The following is a 20,358-nucleotide window of genomic DNA, read 5'->3' on the forward strand; positions in this document are numbered from 1 at the left end:
CCACCGGCGGTACTTGTGCGACCCAGGTTGCTCTTCCCAAGTGACCAATCATTAATTTAACTGCCACCTGCCACGGTTGGGCAGTTTGCTGGTGGCAGGTTGGGATGATGCTTTAAGACCTAGGTGGCCCGCATGCCTCCAAGGTTGCTTCTCTGGGGATTTTTTGGGAATTTTTCACTCATGGTCAATGACACCAACGACGCCGGATTTTCTGTGACACAAGCTCCTTAACGCTATTGCATTAAAACATTTTAGCTCTATTACTTTGTTTGCATTTTTGCGATTGTACTGCTGATATTGATAACTGTTCAGGAGAAGCAGCTGTAGACTGATGCGTTTATTGTCCATGATTGCTCTCAAAATGTATTGTGTGTGTTAGACTGTTAGGCTGAAGGTAGCTCAGATGTATTTAAGCTATAACATGAATGTTTGAGCTCTGCAAATTTTATGTAGATAGTAAAGTGATTAACATCTTAACAATCAGTAATCAGGCTTGTATCCTTATGTGGATCCTCATGATGACTGGTCCCTGGAGATATGTATTAGATTGTTAAAACAGCAGAAGAGCTTGTGTTGGTTCACTTGAGATGAATAGTGCACTCGCACTGCTTGTGCTTATTTCCTGATGTGGTACTTAACCTTGAGTATGCCATAGCTACATCACTCTATTTGTTTTAGAGCACAGCTCTTATGCGCCCGTTCCTGCATTCCGCGTCGGCATCGGCGTTGTCGGCGTAACCAGTTGTCCAAGTAGCAGAGTGAAACACCACCTGGAAAGTGGCTGCCACGGGTAGATCCCGGAGGGTGGCTAGCATAACACGCCACCTCCCATGTGGTGTGTTATACGCATATACATATGCCACCTCAGGTGGCATTTTCCATTTTTTTTTTACAAAAATCTCTAAAGTTTGCATTATCTGGTTGCCACTAGCAGTCAGTTCTTTTCAAGCTGCACTGTGCTTTTACATACTTAATGAATAAAAAATAGTGAGCTGGTATTCTTCATTGCAAACTGCAGTATTTGGCAACATTATTATTCTGGAAATCTTCCTTTCTTCTCTCCTTATTATTGTTTCTTAGTAAGTGGACTGTCTCATTTTGACAAGAGTCAAAATTTATTTAAGTTATTTAAGAACTACATCGTACGTTGTTTATCGTGCATTCTGTCATGTTCAGCTTACGATTCCTACTTTTTAAGTTGATACTATGCTTGTAATTTGTATGTTGCAGTGCATCCAGTCCTACTGTAAAATATACTGGAACACCACTGAGGAGGCTTGCACGCTCGAGCATTGCTTCGCATGCAGAGAAGAGGAACTCGTGGGACAGTAACCACTCTGAGTGAGCTGTGCTGGGATACTGTTTTAGAATTTTGTAGTGCAGAAACTGCAAGTGTTTTAAAAGGCAGTGGCCAAAAAAGGCTTCTGTCTTGTTTTTTAAAATTAATTTTATGTTTCTAACCTTTCTATGTTATTTTCATGACACAAAAAGAACTAGAAGCTTCATCGCTTTTATGCCTGGTGCATGTGTGTGAGGTTCTTGTACAGTTTTCATTTTAGTAACCTCTTAATAGGGAGGGGTTAGGGGTGAGGCAGTTCAGTGAAAATCAGACGTTTTGTACTAGTACTACTTCATTATAGTATCTGTAATTCTAAAGGCTACTCCTGAGAGCCGAAAATTTACACTAGGCCTAATCATTGCTGAAGTTTGCTGATGCGAAAGATGGAGGAAAAAAATGATTCAAGATTAGTTTGAACTGAATTCGTTGAGACTGACCTCGCTTTTCTTCATTTACTTGACATGGCAGGTGTGGCTTATAGTGACTATACTGTGTGTCACGCAGAGCGTGCAATGCTGCCAATGCTAGTGTGCCTCTTCGCGCTGCCTATATCTGCTCCCCGAAAAGTAGTGTCATACGTCAATGTATGGGCAAAGATCTATCGTTGTGAGAAATTTTAAATACTGCAACTGCCAACATTCTGCACTTTATTTTACTTATCACTTTTCCATCCAGCCCTTTGTCGAGACATCGAAGAGTAAGAATGCCATGCGGTGGAATGATACGCGGCTGGCACGCCTAATTGCACTGACTATACATCCACACCCAAAAAGTAGTTCACTATAAGTATAAGTTATAACAAGATTGTTCAATAACTGAACGCCTGCCTTGTTCATGATTTGCAATGCCAAGCATGTCGTCGTACAACCTTTGTCCGTAAAATTCCGAGACCGAGTCGATTAAAAAAATTGCGTTTAACATTGAAATCATTTTTGCAGCACCCCATCGAAATAGTCTCCCTTACAGTCTATACACAGCTTCCAACGCTTCTTGAGGTCTTGGAAACAGTTGGAAAACACTTCTTTTGGTAGGGCTGTCAGCTTCTTTGTCGTAGCGTCTTGAATGGCCTCCACGCTCCCCATCCAGCGACCATTTAGGGCTCTCTTCACACGAGGAAACAGGAAAAAATCGCATGGGGAGAGTTCAGGCGAGTATAGCGGATGGGGAAGTATAGTAATGCTGTGCTTGATGAGAAATTTTGTCGTGCTGAGAGCAGTGTGCGGCCTTGCGTTATCATGGAGAAGGCTCCATTGTCCAGATGCCCATAAGTAAGGGCGACGGTGTTGCAGTGCATCACGCATGTGTTGGAGCACGCATATATAAAACTTTCAATTCACCGTCTGCCCTTGTGGGACGAACTTGTGGTGTATGACACCTCTGGCATCGAAAAAAACTGTCAGCATCGTCTTTGTTTTGGTCTTCTGTTGCCGCACCTTTCTCGACGCCGGAGAGCTTGTGGACCGCCATTCGGCGCTCTGCCTCTTTGAGGATTGTATTGAAAACACCATGTTTCGTCTTGGGCAATGATGCTGTCGACGAATGCAGCATCCTTCTCTGCTTCGGAGAGCAAATCAGCGCTCAGTGATGCCCGCGTGTCCTTCTGGTCCTGTGTGAGGGAGTGTGGCATAAGTCTGGCATTCAGCTTTCATTTCCCCAAGTTCTCACACAAAATTTGGTGCCATGTTGCCTTACTAATGTCTAGAGCATGTGATATCATGCGGACTTTAATGGTGCGGTCTTGCTGTACGATTTCCCTGGTCCGTGCCGCGCTGTTTTCATTTCGTGAGGTTGAAGGGCGCCCCTGCCTTGTGTCGTCTTCCTCCGATGTTCTCCCCGAAACGAACCTCTTGTGCCACTAGAAAACTCGCGCCCGCAATAATGTGTCGTTGCCGTAAGCGTCCCGAAGGAGCTCGTACGTCTGTGTGGCTGTCTTGCCAAGCTTCACACAGAATTTTATGTTTACACGCTGCTCGAGGTAGACGTCCACCTCTCCACATTCACTCTCAGTAGAATGCACAGACGACTAGTGACAACATATTTTTCTACATGTACAGTAGTTGACCGATTTTTCGGACTCGAAGGGACCCGAAAAATGGTCAGAATAATTGAACAGTCCGAGAAATCCATGAAGTACAAAAAAATCACTTTATTGAGATGAAATCGGCTTAAAAATGTCACTGATTTTACCTTGCGGAAAATTTTTCTTGCTGCCGATGAGTTGCGCCTGTTTTTGCGCCAAAGTTGTGCTTTCACTGTACACGCTAGACAGCAAGGTGACCGCATTTAGTTGGAATACTTCTCACGCTTCTTTGACGGACCCGGCGGGGCCATATTGTCCACAACCCGAGTGTGCACCACACCGCTCGTCAAACACACGCAAAGATAAGGCACTTTTTGTTCAAAGCGGCGGAACCGCCAGACGTAATAAAAAAACGGCGAACGGATGTAACTTTGTGAAGACTGAGCGCCACTCAGTCGACGCAGTCAGAGAAACCCAAGTGACGAAACGGCGAATGGCGAACGCATGAGACCTGCTGCGGTGGCTCAGCGGTTAGGGCACTCGGCTACTGATCTGGAGTACCCGGGTTGGAACCCGACCGCAGAGGCCGCGTTTCTATGTAGGCAAAACGCAAAGGCGTCTGAGTGCTGTGCAATGTCAGTGCGCGTTAAAGATCCCCAGGTGGTCGAAATTGTTCTGGAGCCCTCCATTATGGCACCTCTTTCTTCCTTTCATCTCTCAGTCCCTCCTTTATCCCTTCCCGCCGAGATGTGAGATAGCTCCTGCACAGTTTCCTTCCCCCAACAACCAATTTTCAACGTATGGGACAAGCGATAACTGCCTGCGACAACGTCGGCGACAAAAGTGATGGCGATGACAATCCGGCTGCCACCCCGAAGTGTCACGAGATCGCAGGGGCCTCTACTGGCAAAAATGAGGTACTGAAAGTATGTCAAGCCAATCTAACTGCAGCGTAACTCCACCTCAATCCAAGATGGCTCCTTTTGTGCTGGCGAAAAGCCGATAAGACGGCCGATTTTGGCCCGCAAGCGAATGAAATAAGTCCGAAAAATCGAACTTTCAGACTTTTGAAGTCTGAAATATCCGTCGCGAATATGTATGCAATTCTATGGGGCGACTGACGGTGCCTCATCGAGGTCCGAAATATCCTGCAAGTCCGAATTATTGGAGTCTGAATTACCCGTCGGCTACTGTAGTGCCATCTAGCGTCTGCCACAGCAATTAACATAAATATCTCAGGTTAGCCCGAAAAGATGGCACTACACATACACACCAAAGTTTGTTTTGAGGAATCATTTCTAGAGAAGAAAATAAATCAGTCGCGAAACTTTACGGACAAAGGTTGTCTTCGTTTCCATGTTTTCGTCAAAACCCTCACCGATTCTTCGAGAAGTACGAGTGATATGCGGTGGAGTGATTTCATTTTGGAGGCGCACTACTTGTATAGCCTCTGCAGCGTTGCATGCTAAATGTGAAATGGAGTGTAGGACCCAGGAGCTGTGCTTGTGGCTTGTAGAGGTGCATTCTGCCGTGTACATTGGGTAGCTGGTTGCACTTGTAGACCAATTTGTCAGCTTCATCCTTTCATTTGAAAAGGAGAACTGAAAATGCTGCCAGTAGTCTTGTTGGAATCAAGACCGTGCAGTGACATTGAGCTTTATTTTAGGGAAGTTATAGAACGAAAGCAGTCAGTAAGGGAGGGAGCAAAAGCTGACACGTAGCTTTCTACGTTCACTAACAAGAAGTGTTGCATTGTGTTGGGTTTAATGGCGCATATGCAGCTAAGACTATCATGCACCAACTAATAAGAAGTGTATCAAGAAGTTGATTGTACAGACAGTCAAGTTTTGTGTTTTGAAATTCTCTTTGCAGCAGTTTTGTAATTGCTTTGCAGTGAAGGGGCAGCCCTGCGCAGGGCTTCAGATTCGCTGGCATCTCGATGGCCCCTGAAGACGCCATGCAGTGCTGCCGCACCAAGCGAAGGCCGCCCACGTACCATCAGTTTGCCCCTACGGCCACCTCGTCAGGTGGTAATGCAAGAGTGTGATGATGGTGGGGTCAAGTTGGACTCGTCTTCATACCGTTCAGTGTGCCAGGACCTCAATGGTCTCAAGACCATGCTTTTCAAGCTGCGGCGCATCCTGCAAGATGTGAGGGCTTCAACTTGCATTTTAAGCATAGGCGAGATGCCCACTTAGCTGTGTTAGTTTGGAGAAGGGAGAACTTCTCAGTTGTGTTGGCTCTTGACTACTCCCACCTCAGCGCATGCAGTGCATTATGAAATTTGCATGATGATTGTGCTGGAGAAAATTAAACAAAAAAAAAACGAATGAACTGAAAATGGTAACCTTGCTTCGTAGGGGTATTCTCACTTGTGGAAATGAGTTTGTCTTGTATTTATCTTTTTGAGGTAGCATTATTTAATTCACTTCACCTTGAAACACAACAGAATCTTACTTATCCATATGCTTGTGGTTCTCTGTTCTGCTGCTGTTCGCTTGAAGGTTACTTAGTAGAGAGGAAAGCTCATTTCTTTTTGTGCTGTGTAAATTTTAGCATGCCCATGGATAGGACGCGGTTTAGTTGCCTCCAGGGTCCTGTGTTCTATCCTTGTGGAAGAAATGCATACATAGGTGGACCATTCTGAGCAAATGAAAGCCCCGCCCCTTTTAGCTGTTGCAAGTTCTTTTCAGTGTGCTAAGTTTGGGCACTCCTTGGGTCTGAACAGAACAGGAAAATAATTTATGTAGCATAGGTAGGCTGCTCTAAATATCCCAGGTCTGAGTGAACAAATCAGAAGTGGGATTAGCAGCTGTTGCTTTATATCATTGATTTTGGAAGTCTGGTCTTGTATACCGCTACTTCTGAATTATATTCTTCATGGATTCCTGAAAGATGGCTTCCCCCTTCTTGGCATGCAGTTTGTGGTGTCTGTAACCATTGTTTTTTTATGGGAACTAATTTCACGTTTAATATGGATGCTTTTTGTCAGGTTGGACAAACTCCTGCGTCATTGTTTGAGTGCTGATTTGTCGAACTTCACAACTCAGACTGCTTGTAGCTCTTGTAATTTAGAAAGAGACAGCTTTAAATGTCCAGTTTGATGTTGTAGCAGTGCTTCTACCAGTCCTCTCCCTGTACGTCATGACCGCGCTAGATTAGGAGCGACACTGAGAGGTGTTGGAGGCACTTTGTTGGAGGGACAAGCCACCTTTCCCCAGAGGTAATGTGCAAATCTTGGGGAAGGTGGTGTTGGACACTAATAGTCTTGGGGGGGGGGGGCACTCCTATATCATGTGTACTGGATAGGTAGCCCCTGCAATGCAATTGGGGTAGGTAGGGCCTCCAGGTAGCCCCTGTATATTGTGTGTGTTCTGGGGGCCGTTACTGTTTTTATGTGGCAGAGTGTACTGCTGTCTTGGCATGTTATATTTAGAGGGGAGGTAAGTGAGGTGTAGTGTGTGTTTTCAGAGCTATTATTGGATAGCTGGTTTTTCTTTTAGTTGTGATAGAATCAGAAATTAAATTGATGGGGAGTGAAAGACAATGAACTCAGAATTGGAATAGAATCAGAACTGAATAGATTAGTGAGTGAAACAAGCATGCTATCGCATTTCCTCCGGATCAGTCCAATTTATCGCCCCTAAACTTTTTGTATGCAGGTTGATGCACCATCATAAGAACTGACCCCATATGGGTGCATTTCTTTCTTGGCATGGCCATGTTCCCACCGAAAACGTGCATTGATACATGTATTTACAACTCTGGCGAGGACTTTACAGCTTAGTTTGCCAAGCATATTGTGTGGGCACAATAGGACTAAAGGCCCATTCACACTTGCGTGTCGTGTCGCACAGGTTATGGTTGAAAAGTGACAGTCACAGGTCACAATTGGTTGCATTGATCGAAATTTCACAGGTTGCAAGCCAGTCGCATGCTGTTGGAATTTCTAGCTTTGCAACTACTAGTTTCAAGCCACTAACCAATTAGGGGTGCCTCCAAAGTGAACAGAAGCATGTTCCACATCTGGTTTCTCGTTGCCGGTAACAGTCAAGACCGACAACTCTCGTTCCAGGAAGGTTACCCGTAGGTCACCTTTGCAAATGTGGACATCGAGACTGTAGAGGCATTTCCTGGTCGCAAGCGACAGGCGATTTCATGCCCTTTGTGACTCACAAGTGTAAATGAGCCTTAAAGCATCATGTCTGTACTTAATGCAATGTTTGCATGCCGTTTTTAGGGCTATGTCTGCTTGTTTCACGAAGTAAGAAGCCAGCTTACCTTAAGCAGTCCTCAGACTGCCTAATGATATCCAGGCGGGCCTGTTATGGCCCAGGCCCACCTGGGTACCATTTTGATTAGAGCCAGTGAATGTGGAAGCTTTCAGTTTTGACATACAACTGCAATGCTAGTAGCATTGGGGATGCTGCTTATCCTAGAGAAAGTCCTCTGTGCAACCATTGCTTTAAAGGTTTTAGCTGCTGCTGGGCTGTCTAAGCGCTATCTAGGCTAATGCAATGCAGAGCAGCGTTCTGGACACTCCTGGACAAACCTGTAATTACAAATTGAAGAGACCAGAGGTAGCATCACGTTGGTTGAATACAGTACCTTAAAGAAACAGTTCGTAACTTGTCCTGCTGCGCATGGTGCAACTGTGTTTGGTTCATGCATGAAAATGCTGGTCATTGTACTCATTCAGAAAAGCCATTTTTTTTACTGAAACTGCAAGAACTCCAAAGCATAATTCATCAGGCATAAACAAGTGCTGCCATTACAGCTCATTTATGAAATGCAAGTCAAAAGGATATGCTGCTTGTATCAAAGAGCCTTTCGTGATAAAGTCTGGAGGAGGAGGAGGAGGCAAACTAATGCTTGCATATGTTTGATAAGGAACCCTTTTGTGATCTCTTGTAGCTCAGTGTGTGCAAATACTAATGCAACCAATTAGTGCTATTTGGAAAGCTTGTTCTGGTTTCTTGTACAAAGTGGGTGACCGGCTTCACAGCTTTATTTATGACAAAGATGGTCTGGTGGATGCTGTCCTCACTGGTGTATGTTGTGTTCTGAGGGCACTAGATAGGGATATAGCGGCCACTGTTATTTGACTAGTTAGTCAAAATTGCTTTTTTTTTACTTATTAACCTTTTTCTGCATGTTGCAAGTACAGTCTTGAAGTCTGTGTTGATTAGAGACTAATCATTGCAGGACAGCTTGGCGACGTGCAGTAGGCATCCAGATATTCACAGATCAGTTCTTTTCTTTTTGCCGTCTTATTTCGAAACTGTACCCTCTGAGAGCGCAGCAAGTCTTGTCCATAGTGATGTGTCGAGGACCGATAACCTTATGAGGTCACCTGTTCATGATTTCGTACCTGCACTGCACCGCAGCCAACTGTGAATGCGGCAGGCAGGCGCTTGAGCTACGATGTAATTGTCAGTATAAGAAGCAAGCACTTGTGATCCGGGATCGGCACGGGACATATTAGCGCGCGCGTGTATTTCCTTGTCTTTCCTCTCCTATCTTTCGACTCTCCTACTTTCAGCATGTGGCAGTGGTTGTGGCTCAGCTTGAGCCAGTGGGCAGGCCCATGCACTTTCCTTTTCATTCTTTCTGACAGCAATGGCAGAAACAGTAGCATGATATTTCATTAGCTTGTAAAGATTGCCATTATATTGTTGGCTGCCTTTCCTAGCAGGACAGTGCTAGGTCCAGAACTGCTCACACAAGTGCCTAGGTGGGTTAGCACAAGTTTGCTGGCATTCACACAAGTGCAAAGACAGCTGCATGACACTACTGATGTGGACTGTGAGTGTTGTGTTTAAATGGCTGGGCAGTTACGGGTATGATACACTACAGTTGTGAGTTGCAAGTGTTGTGTTGAATGGTTGTGCAGTTTTGGTGGACGTATTCAATGGCTGAAAAGGTGAACATAGTAGTTGTGCGTGTTAAAATTAATGCAATGTTTGCCTCAACGCAAGAGTGCTTTTGGTTGCTTCCGAGCAAGCACCCTTTTCCGTTTATTTGTTTGTTTATTGTGCCCTTGACATTGCATAAGTACTGTCATGGAACAGGCAAAAGGCGGTAAAGATTGCCTGACTAGGCCCCTAGTCCATTGTGTTCATCAACAAATGCACAGTGTGTTCATAAATGTTTATGACCCGTTTTGGACCTTGGAATCAACATTGCGCGAGAGGTTCAAAGTAGGGTCAAAGGCAGCTATCCAAAGATTAGTGTTTTGGCCTTCGTTCATGTGCACCCTGAAGTCAACATCCGACAAACTGTCGAGGCCATTGGAAGCTCCTACTTTTCTTTATGGAGAGCATGAAGGAAACACTACTTTGCTTTTTTATTACGTTTATATCCACCAGGGCTGCGGTGCCGCCGAATGATGACATCGCGGCACGCGCGAAGTCGAGGATCGCGAGGCCAGCGTTCAGAGTGAAATGGATACAGAGAACGATAAAACGGCGTTTTTTGAGCTGGCTTCACCACAGAGCTCAAGAGTGCGAGGAGAAGCCAACTTTTTGAAGGCCGTGGGGCCATGTGGCAAAGAAAAAAAAAAGTAAAGCTGGCTATGAACGTAGAAAGAAGGCGGTGCAGTTCACTGATAAAAGAAAGCTAATAAAGATACAGTGATCAGCTGTGAGGGGAAGAAAGGGTCAAACGTTCGGAGCACAGCAGCGGCAGTGCTGCGTGGGCGGTTTTGCCACGCTTGACTGTGTCACGCGCATTTCTTAACCATTGTCTTTTAAATGACACTGAGGCTGCGTAAGATGACGCTGTGTTCATGAAAAGCTTTGGTTTTTGCATGGAGTCAAACTGGCATTATATTCGTGGTCGCGTTGTATTCGTGCAAATGCAGTACTTCCTCAAAGCATACACGAAATCGAAAATGTGATAACATAAAATGTGACAACTAAAAATAAATAATTACCGCATACAGGATTGATAAGAGCAGGTTGGAAGGTATTTATGACTGCTTCTTTTATAGCCAAACACTTTGTATTTAGCAAGTAGCCAGAGAGCATTCTCAGAGCCATGCCATCACCAACAACTGATACAGTAAAGACACTGATATAGCAAAGATTTTTGCTCGTTCAAGTGACTTCACTATAGAGGGGTTGTACTGTAGGGATTCATGGCATGCATGGCAGTAGAAGGTGTGCAGTTTGAGAGTTTGAGCATTACAATTAACAGCTCACTGCCAAGAAGACAAGACAACAGTATTTGAGTTGCATGCTGCTTATTTGTTTCTGACAAAAACATCAGATTGTAAGGTGACATTGAGCACAGCACTGTTTTCATGTCTAAACGAGGGGGCATAGTGAAAATTTGCGCTGTGTTGGTTGCCAACTATTTGATGCACTGTGAAGGCAGACTATGGGCTGCAGTTTAAATTAGTCAGTGAAAAATGGAGCTATATGAACAGCTTATGGTAGCAGTGTTAATGCAGGTTGAGTGCCTCTCTGCCAAATTCACTGTTGCCTGTAGAACAGTGGAGATAGGCACTTGTGAAAGGGTATCCCCATATGCTTGCCAGTCCCTGGTGTACTGTTATGGGTGAGACTTTTGGCACTTTCAAGAGCCCCAGTTTCAGAATCAGATGGGATAAATGAATATCTGAAGGCCTACTGGACTATGAAAAATACTTTAAATTGGATTAGTCTCTACTCGGCAAAGTCTTCACGATTAAAATTGCAGCATGGAGCATAAGGTGATAAAAATATAATTAAATAATTTTGGCTAATTAGTTGAATAACCATGACTACTATGTTATTATTGTGTGTATGGTAAGGCAACAGAGAGCTGGCTGCCGTGGTGGCTCAGTGGTTATGGTGCTTGGCTGCTGACCTGAAAGACGTGGGTTTGATCCTCGCCATGGCAGCCACATTTTGATGGAGGCGAAATGCTAGGGGCCCACGCACTGTGCGATGTGTGTGCATGTTTAAGAACCCCAGGTGGTCGAAATTATCTGGAGCCCTCCACTAGAGCATCCCTTATAGCGTGAAACGCTTTAGGACGTTAAACACCATAAACTGAACTGCAACAGAGAGCCATTGAGGGCAGCATCCATTTAATTTGTAGCATGTAGCATTGTCATTTTTTGATTAAGCTGTTGAGGTAAAAGAAATCACCTTGTGTATGACTGATTGAATGCTTTGCTCAATAATTTATGGCAGCACGGCATGCAAGCACTGCTATTTGTTGCAATACCAGAAGGAGTACTACTAATTTGCTTCCTTAACCCCCCCCCCCCCCCCCCCCTTTTTTTTTTACAGGCGGAGACACTAAACCCTTTTGAGCTTTCAAACACAAGGGTGAGCTTAGGATACGATTTTCCCCAGGTTGAAATTGTGTGTTATGCATGTGACCTAGTGCAAAGTTTATACAGCTTATTGTCATTATGTTCTAAGTGTCTTTTGCTTGCTGTGTATTTCGAATGAGAAAGCACTGCACTGAGCTTCCTCAGTGGTTCCGTGCTCTGCTTCAGATAAGTCATTCCTTAAAATTTTGCTTTATTGCAGCATAGGGCAGAGGGGTAGTTTAATATGTGCATTTGCTGCATTTGCAGTTGCAGATGGCAGATCATTTAGCATGAGGTCCAGAAATAGAGCTCGTCTTTAGAGCTGTGTATTCTAGGTTATTCGGGTGTGTCGTACTCTGTCACAGGCTTTTTGAGAGGGTGACTGCCTGCATTTTTCCATCCAGCTTCTAATGGTGGCAATGTGTTTGAAAGGAGTGGCCATTGACTATGTTAAATCCACGGTTACTAACAAGAAAGGCTGGTCATTGCTCATTGGTTACGAATGTCTTGCTTTAAATAAAAATAATTGAAACAAGAAACTTGATCAGTACATATATGAGCCAAGTACATCACTCGGTTAAACCCGTTTTGCATTGAACTTGTAGATTATATTTTCTTGCTCATGGTAACACCCAGCCTTAAAGTACTTTACTGAATTAAGCACTGTATCCCAGCTCATGTGCGAAGTTATACTGCTTTAAATTAGCTACCTGAAAATGCTATGAATATTGTTATTCTGTTTTTATTTTAGTCACATATAATGGCTTTGAAATATCTGTTGAAAATTAAAAAAAATTGTCAAAAATAATTGTCTATTGTAACTTCAAATTATAAAAAAACGGAATTCTGATGAATCTAAACACAATGCACTTCCTTTAAAAGTAAATAGAAAGTATTGCATGTGTAAAAGCTGGCTTAGATATTTTCAAGTAATTGGTGAACCATATGAGCTGCACTTTTGTATCGCACAACTCTGTTTTGTAAATGGCTTTGCGTAAAGTAGTGAAACCACTCCCACAAAATATTCTGCAGACTCCTCACATATGTTGTCTGTTTTCTGTACTAATTGTTGACAATGCTGTGCACTTTGTTTGCAGCATGAGACATATACCTGAAAAAAAAAAAAATGTTTAGTGTTCTGCCATATTTTGGCCATCATGGTAAAAAGCCCTCTTTGGTGAATTCTTGCAAGAAATTCTAATTGTTGAAAAATTCAGTTATATTTTATCTAATTATCCTTCTGATATTCAAATGACTGTAACATTTAGATAGACTTATTGTAAATGAGTGTTCTCGATATTGCAACATCATGGATCCTTCAACACGATGACACACGAACTTGCATTTCATGGGCTGTCAAAGAGCTTTTTGCTGAAAAACCAATCCCAGCAGTTTTTAACACACCCTAGAAGACAAGCTCGGCTGTGTAAATCCTTAATTTTATTCCAGAAACAGGACACATTTGAGAGGGCACCACGTCAATGTAGTGGTGAATGTCCAAATGCTATGACAGGCTCTGAGCACATCTGCCGAAGAAAGTTTTTAACTTGGCTGTCAAAAATGGTAGAAGTGCTGGAAACACATGCATGTACTTATACAAAATTAATAGTAATATATTTGGTGCCCTTTTTATATCATTGCATACTTAGTTGTTCAAATGGGAAATTTCTGGGATGTAGTCTCTGGCATGGAATGTGACAAACACATTACAACACTGCTCACAGCTTCAGATCATAGCTTGAAAAATTTAATTAGAGCTTAGTGTAAAGGGAAACAAGTGTGTATTTACAAAAAAAAATATGTGGACTTTTCCAGAATTTTTTTTATCATGCCTTGGCAAGCACTGATTTGCCTCATGGCTTCACAAATACTCCAACTGGAGAGACACCTGACTATAACCCCATTGATCCCAGTGAAATCGTACAGGTAGGTTGCATGTTTCAAGTTTGATCTATACACATACTGCACAAGACTGCTTAAGCTGTCAAAGAAACGTTAGTCTTCTGACACATCTGGAAATTGGGGAAATCGCACAGCAGCCTTAACATTTTGTGCTTTGATTTTCTTAACCCATATATGCCAAAACTCTAGAAATTGGAAAAAATTTAAAATATTTTTCGATATAAAAGGTTTATTTCACTTCACAGTTCAGAATCCTTTATTGGTGGAAATATTTTTCTTCTCAACACCGACTTTGCGCCATAGTACAACGAAGAATACAAGGTGAATTTACTACTTCTTGTTGCATGTGGTAAAGCGTCAAACATTTGACTTCGACTATAAAATCGCATTTGTCATCATGTGTGATGGTTTCCTCATTGCAATGCGCAAAAATTATTTTTCTTGCAGAATCACACTGTAGTCAGTGGGATAGAGTTTCAAAAATGGTGTCTAGAGAAGGCAGGCTGGAGGATCCTTCTGAACGCACACAACACAAAAAAGAATATGCACACAACACATCCCTTGCACAGGAATTATATAGACCCTCGTGAAGCTACGCTAGCCGGCTCAAGGTTTTACACAATCAACTTTTTAGCCGCCGCGGTGGCTGAGTGGTTACGGCGCTCGCCTGCTGGCCCGAAAAACGCGGGTTCGATCCCGGCCGCGGCGGTCGAATTGCAATGGAGCCGAAATTCTAGAGGCCTGTGTACTGTGCAATGTCAGTGCACGCTAAAGAACCCCAGGTGGTCGAAATTTCCGGAGCCCTTCACTACGGCCTCTCTCATAGCCTGAGTCGCTTTGGGACGTTAAACCCCCATAAACCAAACCAAACCAAACAATCAACTTTTAGAGTTACTGCGCTCAAAAGCAGTGTCCTACATGTAGGACGCTAAGCATTTAGGGGTTATTTAAACCCACAAAAAGGTCACTACAGTTGATGTTCAATGATCTAACTGTTGTCACACTCCTGAACCCTTGTTCACCCTTGCAATCCTTCTGGATAATGATTAAAGGACAGTAGACACCTCATTTTAGTTGTATGTTTTCTTCTCTGCAATGATGCATGAGACATTAGAATACATGTATCACCATATGGTATTTGCCTATGACCACTAAATAATTTATAACTGAATTTCTTCTCTCATGCTCTTTTTCAGTTTCGGTTTCACTAATCAAATTTTGGCTGTGACATGTAAGAAGTGTGTAGGTCATGTGAAGCATGAAAAAAACTGCAATATAACCTCTGATGCATCCTTTGTTGTCATTGCAGTCTTGAAGCATGCTGGCCTAAGCATTGCAGTGAATTAAAACTATGTATCAGTGATTATTTTGCAGTTTTCTTCACGGCTCACATGACCTACTCACTTCTGAAACGTCACAGCCACTGTTCACTTGTTGAAACTGAAACCAAAATAGCGTGAGAAGAAATTCAATCATAAACCATTGAGCGGTTGTAGGCGAATACCTCATAGACTTTTATGTATACTAACGCCCAATGCATCATTTGAAAGAAGAAAACATGCAAGCAAAAATTTAGTATCCATCCTGTACAACCCCCACACGAGAACCCTCACAATCAAGAGCTACTCATTAGCCTATTCATGATGAAAATGGGGGCGCAAACAAAAAGAAGACACAAGACCACAGGAGAACTGCCAACTAGCCCAACTTTCCATTCTGCTGAACTTCATTAGCCTATGCCACCTTAAGGCTTCTGTGTGTTTCCAATAGCAGCTGTTTTTTCATGGTTAGAGGCATGGCAGGTGAAGCATGGATGTGGAAATACTTTGATTCTAAGGTGAGTAGGGTTACTGGAAAGAGTAAGAAAGTAACAGGCAGGGTTCACGTGAGCATCAATTTGGTGTAACACGGCTATTATTGCTTTTCTGTATAAGGGAAGTAGTGAATGTCCCACAACAAAATGGATGTTCATGGTCAGTTTTTTTCGTTGCCAAAAGCGGAAGGTAAAATTGAAACCCGAATTGAAGACCTTCTAGGAAAACTTATGAGGGATGCCTGATTTTTACTCTGAATTTTCAAAAGTATAAAACCCAGAAATGAAGACACGTGCTTGTGCAGAATCAACAGTTTTATTGTGTATGACTTCATTATCTGCCACTGAAAACTTTTTGCAGCATGTTTTCAGTGAAGTCTCTGATAATCAACTTGTTGTTCCCCTTAACAGGAGAACATGGATTTGAAGAGGCAGCTCATTTTGATGCAGCAACAGCTTGAGGATAAGGACCACACAATTCGCCTTCTTCAGCAGCAGATGGTGAGATGTATATGGTTTTTAAACCAGACGGCAGAGATTCTTACGTATGCTGAACTTAGCACAACCGGGACTGTCATGGCTATACACAGGAGTCTGCACGCTATACAGATTTAAAAGTTCCAGCTGTAACCACTAACAAGCAATTGTGCCTGCATCATTTGGATAAGTAGGCAATAAACACAGCCATAAATGTCGGAGAGGTATGTGCAGTTGGTTGGATAACTTGCTAACCACTGACTTGCAACGTTCACCATTTCCTAGTACTACTCAGTTTCGGGAACTTATTATGATGAGGCATTTGTAGATGCTCATTGTCAGCGCCACCATTAAACTTTCGCCGCTGCGGTGGCTCAGTCATTATGGCACTCGGCTGCTGACCTGAAAGACAAGGGTTCGATCCCGGCCGCAAGGGTCGTATTTTGATGGAGGTGAAATTCTAGAGGCCCGTGGATTGTGCGGTGTCAGTGCATGTTAAAGAATCCCAGGTGGTCGAAATTTCCTGAGCCCTTCACTACGGCATCCCTCATAGTCAGAGTTGCTTTGGGACGTTAAACCCCCATAAACCATCCAACTTTAATTACCTGAGGAATTGTGGAAAGCTCATTGCAAGGTCCCCAGCCCGCTTAGACGTAATACGTCTGGGCCAGCTGTGCTTATTTTTGTAACAGTTCCAGCCAGCTTGTGCACAATCTGCTGCCGGCTTAGGTACGCCATGTCAAAACATTGTGTACCAAGATTTTTTTGTGTTTAGCTGCCTGTATTGCCTTTCAGAGTGGAGTGCAATGCATATATTTCTAAGGATTTGATGGCAATTTTGATGGCGCATACCTTGAAGCACATGGTTGCTACGAGGAATTCGGAAAGTAGTTTAGTTGTGGAGAATCAAAGCTTTCAACCTATTGCCTTCAAATATAAAACTTCACCCTTGGTTTGGTAATGAAGAAATGTGATTAGTAATACTTAAACTAATTATTCATATGCTTGTTATGTTAATCTTGGTTGTAGGGAACTTTGAAAGAGAAAATTGTGTAAAGGCCATTGCTTTTTTTGGAAACCTTGGTGCACTTAAAAAAAAAAAACGCCCTGTATATATTGTTGTAAGTTACATTTTTGCCCTAGAGCGGTATTAGTTGCCATTGAGCATGATTGCCAGTACATTTTGTAATGGTATTGATAACTGCAGACGAATTACTCTGTAATATATTGTTCATTTTCTTTGTAATGAGCCTGGTGTCTGTGTACATGACGGAAGCAAAGTGTCGCGAAAAGCAATGAGCAGAGGCGATGTTTTTTTTCCTTTGTGGTGTGGTGTTTATCAATGGAAGATTAGTAAGGTAATTATTTTAAATATAATTTATAGTTGTTTATAGTAGTAGTACGTAGTTTAGGTTTTCTACTTTGCTAGAGGCAGCCATGTAAAGTGGCAGCCATCTAGAGTGGCAGTATAAGGGTGATAAAAACAAATAGCTGTTGGTGTGGCTGTTGCTGACAATTGCATGCTGCAGGCTCCCATCACATCGCACATGTGTATTTGGAAGACAAATATTTATTTGTTCCCTGCACAAACATGTAGTGGTACGATCATTTTCGTAGTACAAGAGCTGTGGAGATAAAAGAAAAAGCGAAATTTACCTGCTGGCTTTCAAATAGTGTTGAAGGAGTTCAGACAAAAATTTTTGTGGTGCCAGCTGCTGCAGTGGCCGAGTGTTATGCTGCGCAGCTGCTCCCCTGAAAGACGCGGGCTTGATCTTAGCCGCGGCGGTTGAATTTCAGTGGAGGCGATATGCTGGAGGCCTTCATGTTGTGCGATGCCAGTATACGTTAAAAGAAACCCAGGTGGTTGAAATTATCTGGAGCCCTCCACAATGGCATCTCTATAGGCTGAATCGCTTTGGGAGTTTAAACCCCATAAAACCAAACCAAACTCATTTTGGCTGTGTAGTTTCTTCTTTGGAATGGTTTTGAAGACATTAATTAGTATATGTGAACCACCACATAGATTTTGCCTACAACTGGTAAATAATTTGCAATTAAATTCGTTTTCTTTTGCTATTTCAGTCCTGGTTTCAGAAGCTAAATTCACAAATGCTGCTGTGTCTGCTATAGGACCCCTGATGAGGTTTGGGCATTTCAAATAAATAAGCTCAGTTCATAGATCGGATTGTTATGATCGTCTATGGAAAATATTAGAACCATGGATGCCCTGAAAGGTGGTGAAAATTCAATTCAAAGACCACTTGCACTCTTTCGACAAAGCTAAAATCTCATCCACTCCGCTGGCATTCAAAGATCTGTGATGGCACTGTGAACTGTAATTCATAGGTCTATCATTCCAGTTCAGGGGCAAATGGTGGATGATGCTTTGTCGTCTGCTAGTTGCTCTCACCCTTTACTGTTGTGCCGTTCGGTCTGGTACAAAAAAAATGTTTTGGTTTCTTGCCGCGGTCCATTTGTCTCTGCGTGGTATAGACCCTCCGCTCTTTGTTTATCGTTCACCTCGCTCATTTCTTCCTATTTTACTGCGCATGCGGGTGCATCATCTTTGCAGAAAGCTGCTACTCTGTGCCCCTGCTTTTAAATGCTGATAATCTTGTTTTATGCATGCTGCGACGCACATTGAGGCATTCTCTTGAGACGACAGGTTCACATAGACAAGCACATGGAGACACCGCCATAAATATGTGGCAAGAAAAAAGCAAAAAGAAAGTCACCTAGCGAGGCTGGGCTTTGATCGGTCTAATCCACGCCTTCCCATAAGTGCGTAGGAGAGAGGGAAATTTCGCTTGTGAAGGCTTGTCGCCTGGACGGGTGAGAGACTACAGTGACTCTTAGAGGGCACGGCAGAGAGAAGCGTGGCGAAATTGCTTGCCTGAGACAGCTATAACTCTGCTGTTAATTAGTAATATGTAAAAGTTTTTGCAGCTGCGCATTCTAGAGACAATGCCTGACAACCTCCAGAACATAGCAAATTTTTGACGAGTGGGTGATCAGGGGCAAAGTAATGCAGAGAACAAGGCATTAGCAAGTCACATGACAAGGCATGCATTGATATACTCCGGAAGGGGAAAATCATGCAAAGAAGTGTTAAGGACATTCCATAATTTAGAGGTTGTGGGGAAAAGCAGAAACTTGAAACAGTGAAAAAAAAGACAAAAAAATTCTCCGCCAAAACTGCCACAGTGTTCGACTTAAGAGCGTTAGCTACGGGAGCTTTAAGTGTTTACATCGGTGGGCTTGGCAAACGTGGAGAGGACCAAATCCAAGCATCCGCGGATGTTTCTTTCCTTTCTGGAAACATCCCTGGATGGATGGATGGATGGATGGATGGATGGATGGATGGATGGATGGATGGATGGATGGATGGATGGATGGATGGATGGGCGGGCGGGCGGGCGGGCGGGCGGGCGGGCGGGCGGGCGGGCGGGCGGGCGGGCGGGCGGGCGGGCGGGCGGGCGGGCGGGCGGGCGGGCGGGCGGGCGGGCGGGCGGGCGGGCGGGCGGAGTGGCCCAAGCCACCTAGCCATGCCTTATGAAATTTTACTCGTCTTTATTTTAGCCACCAGTCAGATAACCTTCGCTTGGTTACTTCTACCCGCTTAAAATCTACTTTCCCTTCGCTGTCCTTAAACCCCAATGCCTTTGATAAATCACCCTGCTGCTTTCCACTCTAGAGTGAAGCCCTTTACAGAACAGTATCAAGTGTTCAGCCGTTTCCTCCTCCTCTCCGCACGCAACGCACAAGTGTCTATCTCGTGGTACCTGACTCTACATGTCTTAGTCCGTAAAACTCCCGTCCTGGCTTCAAACAACAAAGAGCTTCCCCTACAATTATCATAGATATTTTCTTTGGGAATTTCCTGTTTAATGGTCCGGTATGTTCCCAGAGCCGATCTCGTCAGCATCCCTGTTTTCCACAGAGCTCTCTCTGTTTATTTAACCTTTTTCTTAACCGATAATTGCTGATTTGCCCCCACTACTGCTGTCCAGATATTTGCTTGTCAATTTTCTAGTTCGCTTTCGCCATTTCGTGTCAACATTCTTTATATACAGGTATCTGAAAACTTTCCTAGCCCACTGCTTTTCCTCCATTTTTCTCAATCGTTCCTCAAATGCTATCTTACTGCTAGCCTCTCTGCTCTCGAAGGACGCCCATCCCATGTCACCCTGTACCCCGATTTGGTGTATTGCAATGTGCTCCTAAAGCTAGCCTCCCTATGCCACGTTGTTTAATTTCTAACCTTGCTTGAACATGTGGTCTCATGCACAGGACCACCGCATTACTGAAAGTCGGGCTAGGAACCATCATCCTTTTCCAGATCCCTCTTACCACTTCATACCTATTGTAATTCCACAGTGCCCTATTTTTCATGACAGCTGCATTCCTACTAGCTTTATATTCATTACATATTTTTCATGTTCTGTCAGATACTCAGCACCATTATTTATCCACACCCCAAGATGCTTGTACTCATCCACTAC

The 20,358-nt window shown here is 43.5% G+C and overlaps 1 protein-coding gene across 7 annotated transcripts in view; it reads left to right on the plus strand.

Moving 5' to 3' along the window:
* LOC144115248 (uncharacterized) overlaps window positions 1-20,358 on the plus strand; it is a 69,505-nt gene that overhangs the window by 11,330 nt on the left and 37,817 nt on the right. For all 7 annotated transcript variants that reach the window (XR_013311321.1, XM_077649547.1, XM_077649542.1 and 4 more), the window contains exons 3-7: window positions 1,231-1,341; window positions 5,254-5,509; window positions 11,639-11,677; window positions 13,480-13,590; window positions 15,791-15,880. Coding sequence is in view for 6 of the 7 variants with exons in the window: in XM_077649547.1 (XP_077505673.1) it covers window positions 1,231-1,341; window positions 5,254-5,509; window positions 11,639-11,677; window positions 13,480-13,590; window positions 15,791-15,880 (607 nt within the window). In the remaining variant the exon portion in view is untranslated. The remainder of the gene's footprint in view (window positions 1-1,230; window positions 1,342-5,253; window positions 5,510-11,638; window positions 11,678-13,479; window positions 13,591-15,790; window positions 15,881-20,358) is intronic.

This window comes from Amblyomma americanum, chromosome 1 (assembly GCF_052857255.1).
Source record: "Amblyomma americanum isolate KBUSLIRL-KWMA chromosome 1, ASM5285725v1, whole genome shotgun sequence".
Taxonomy (NCBI): domain Eukaryota; kingdom Metazoa; phylum Arthropoda; class Arachnida; order Ixodida; family Ixodidae; genus Amblyomma; species Amblyomma americanum.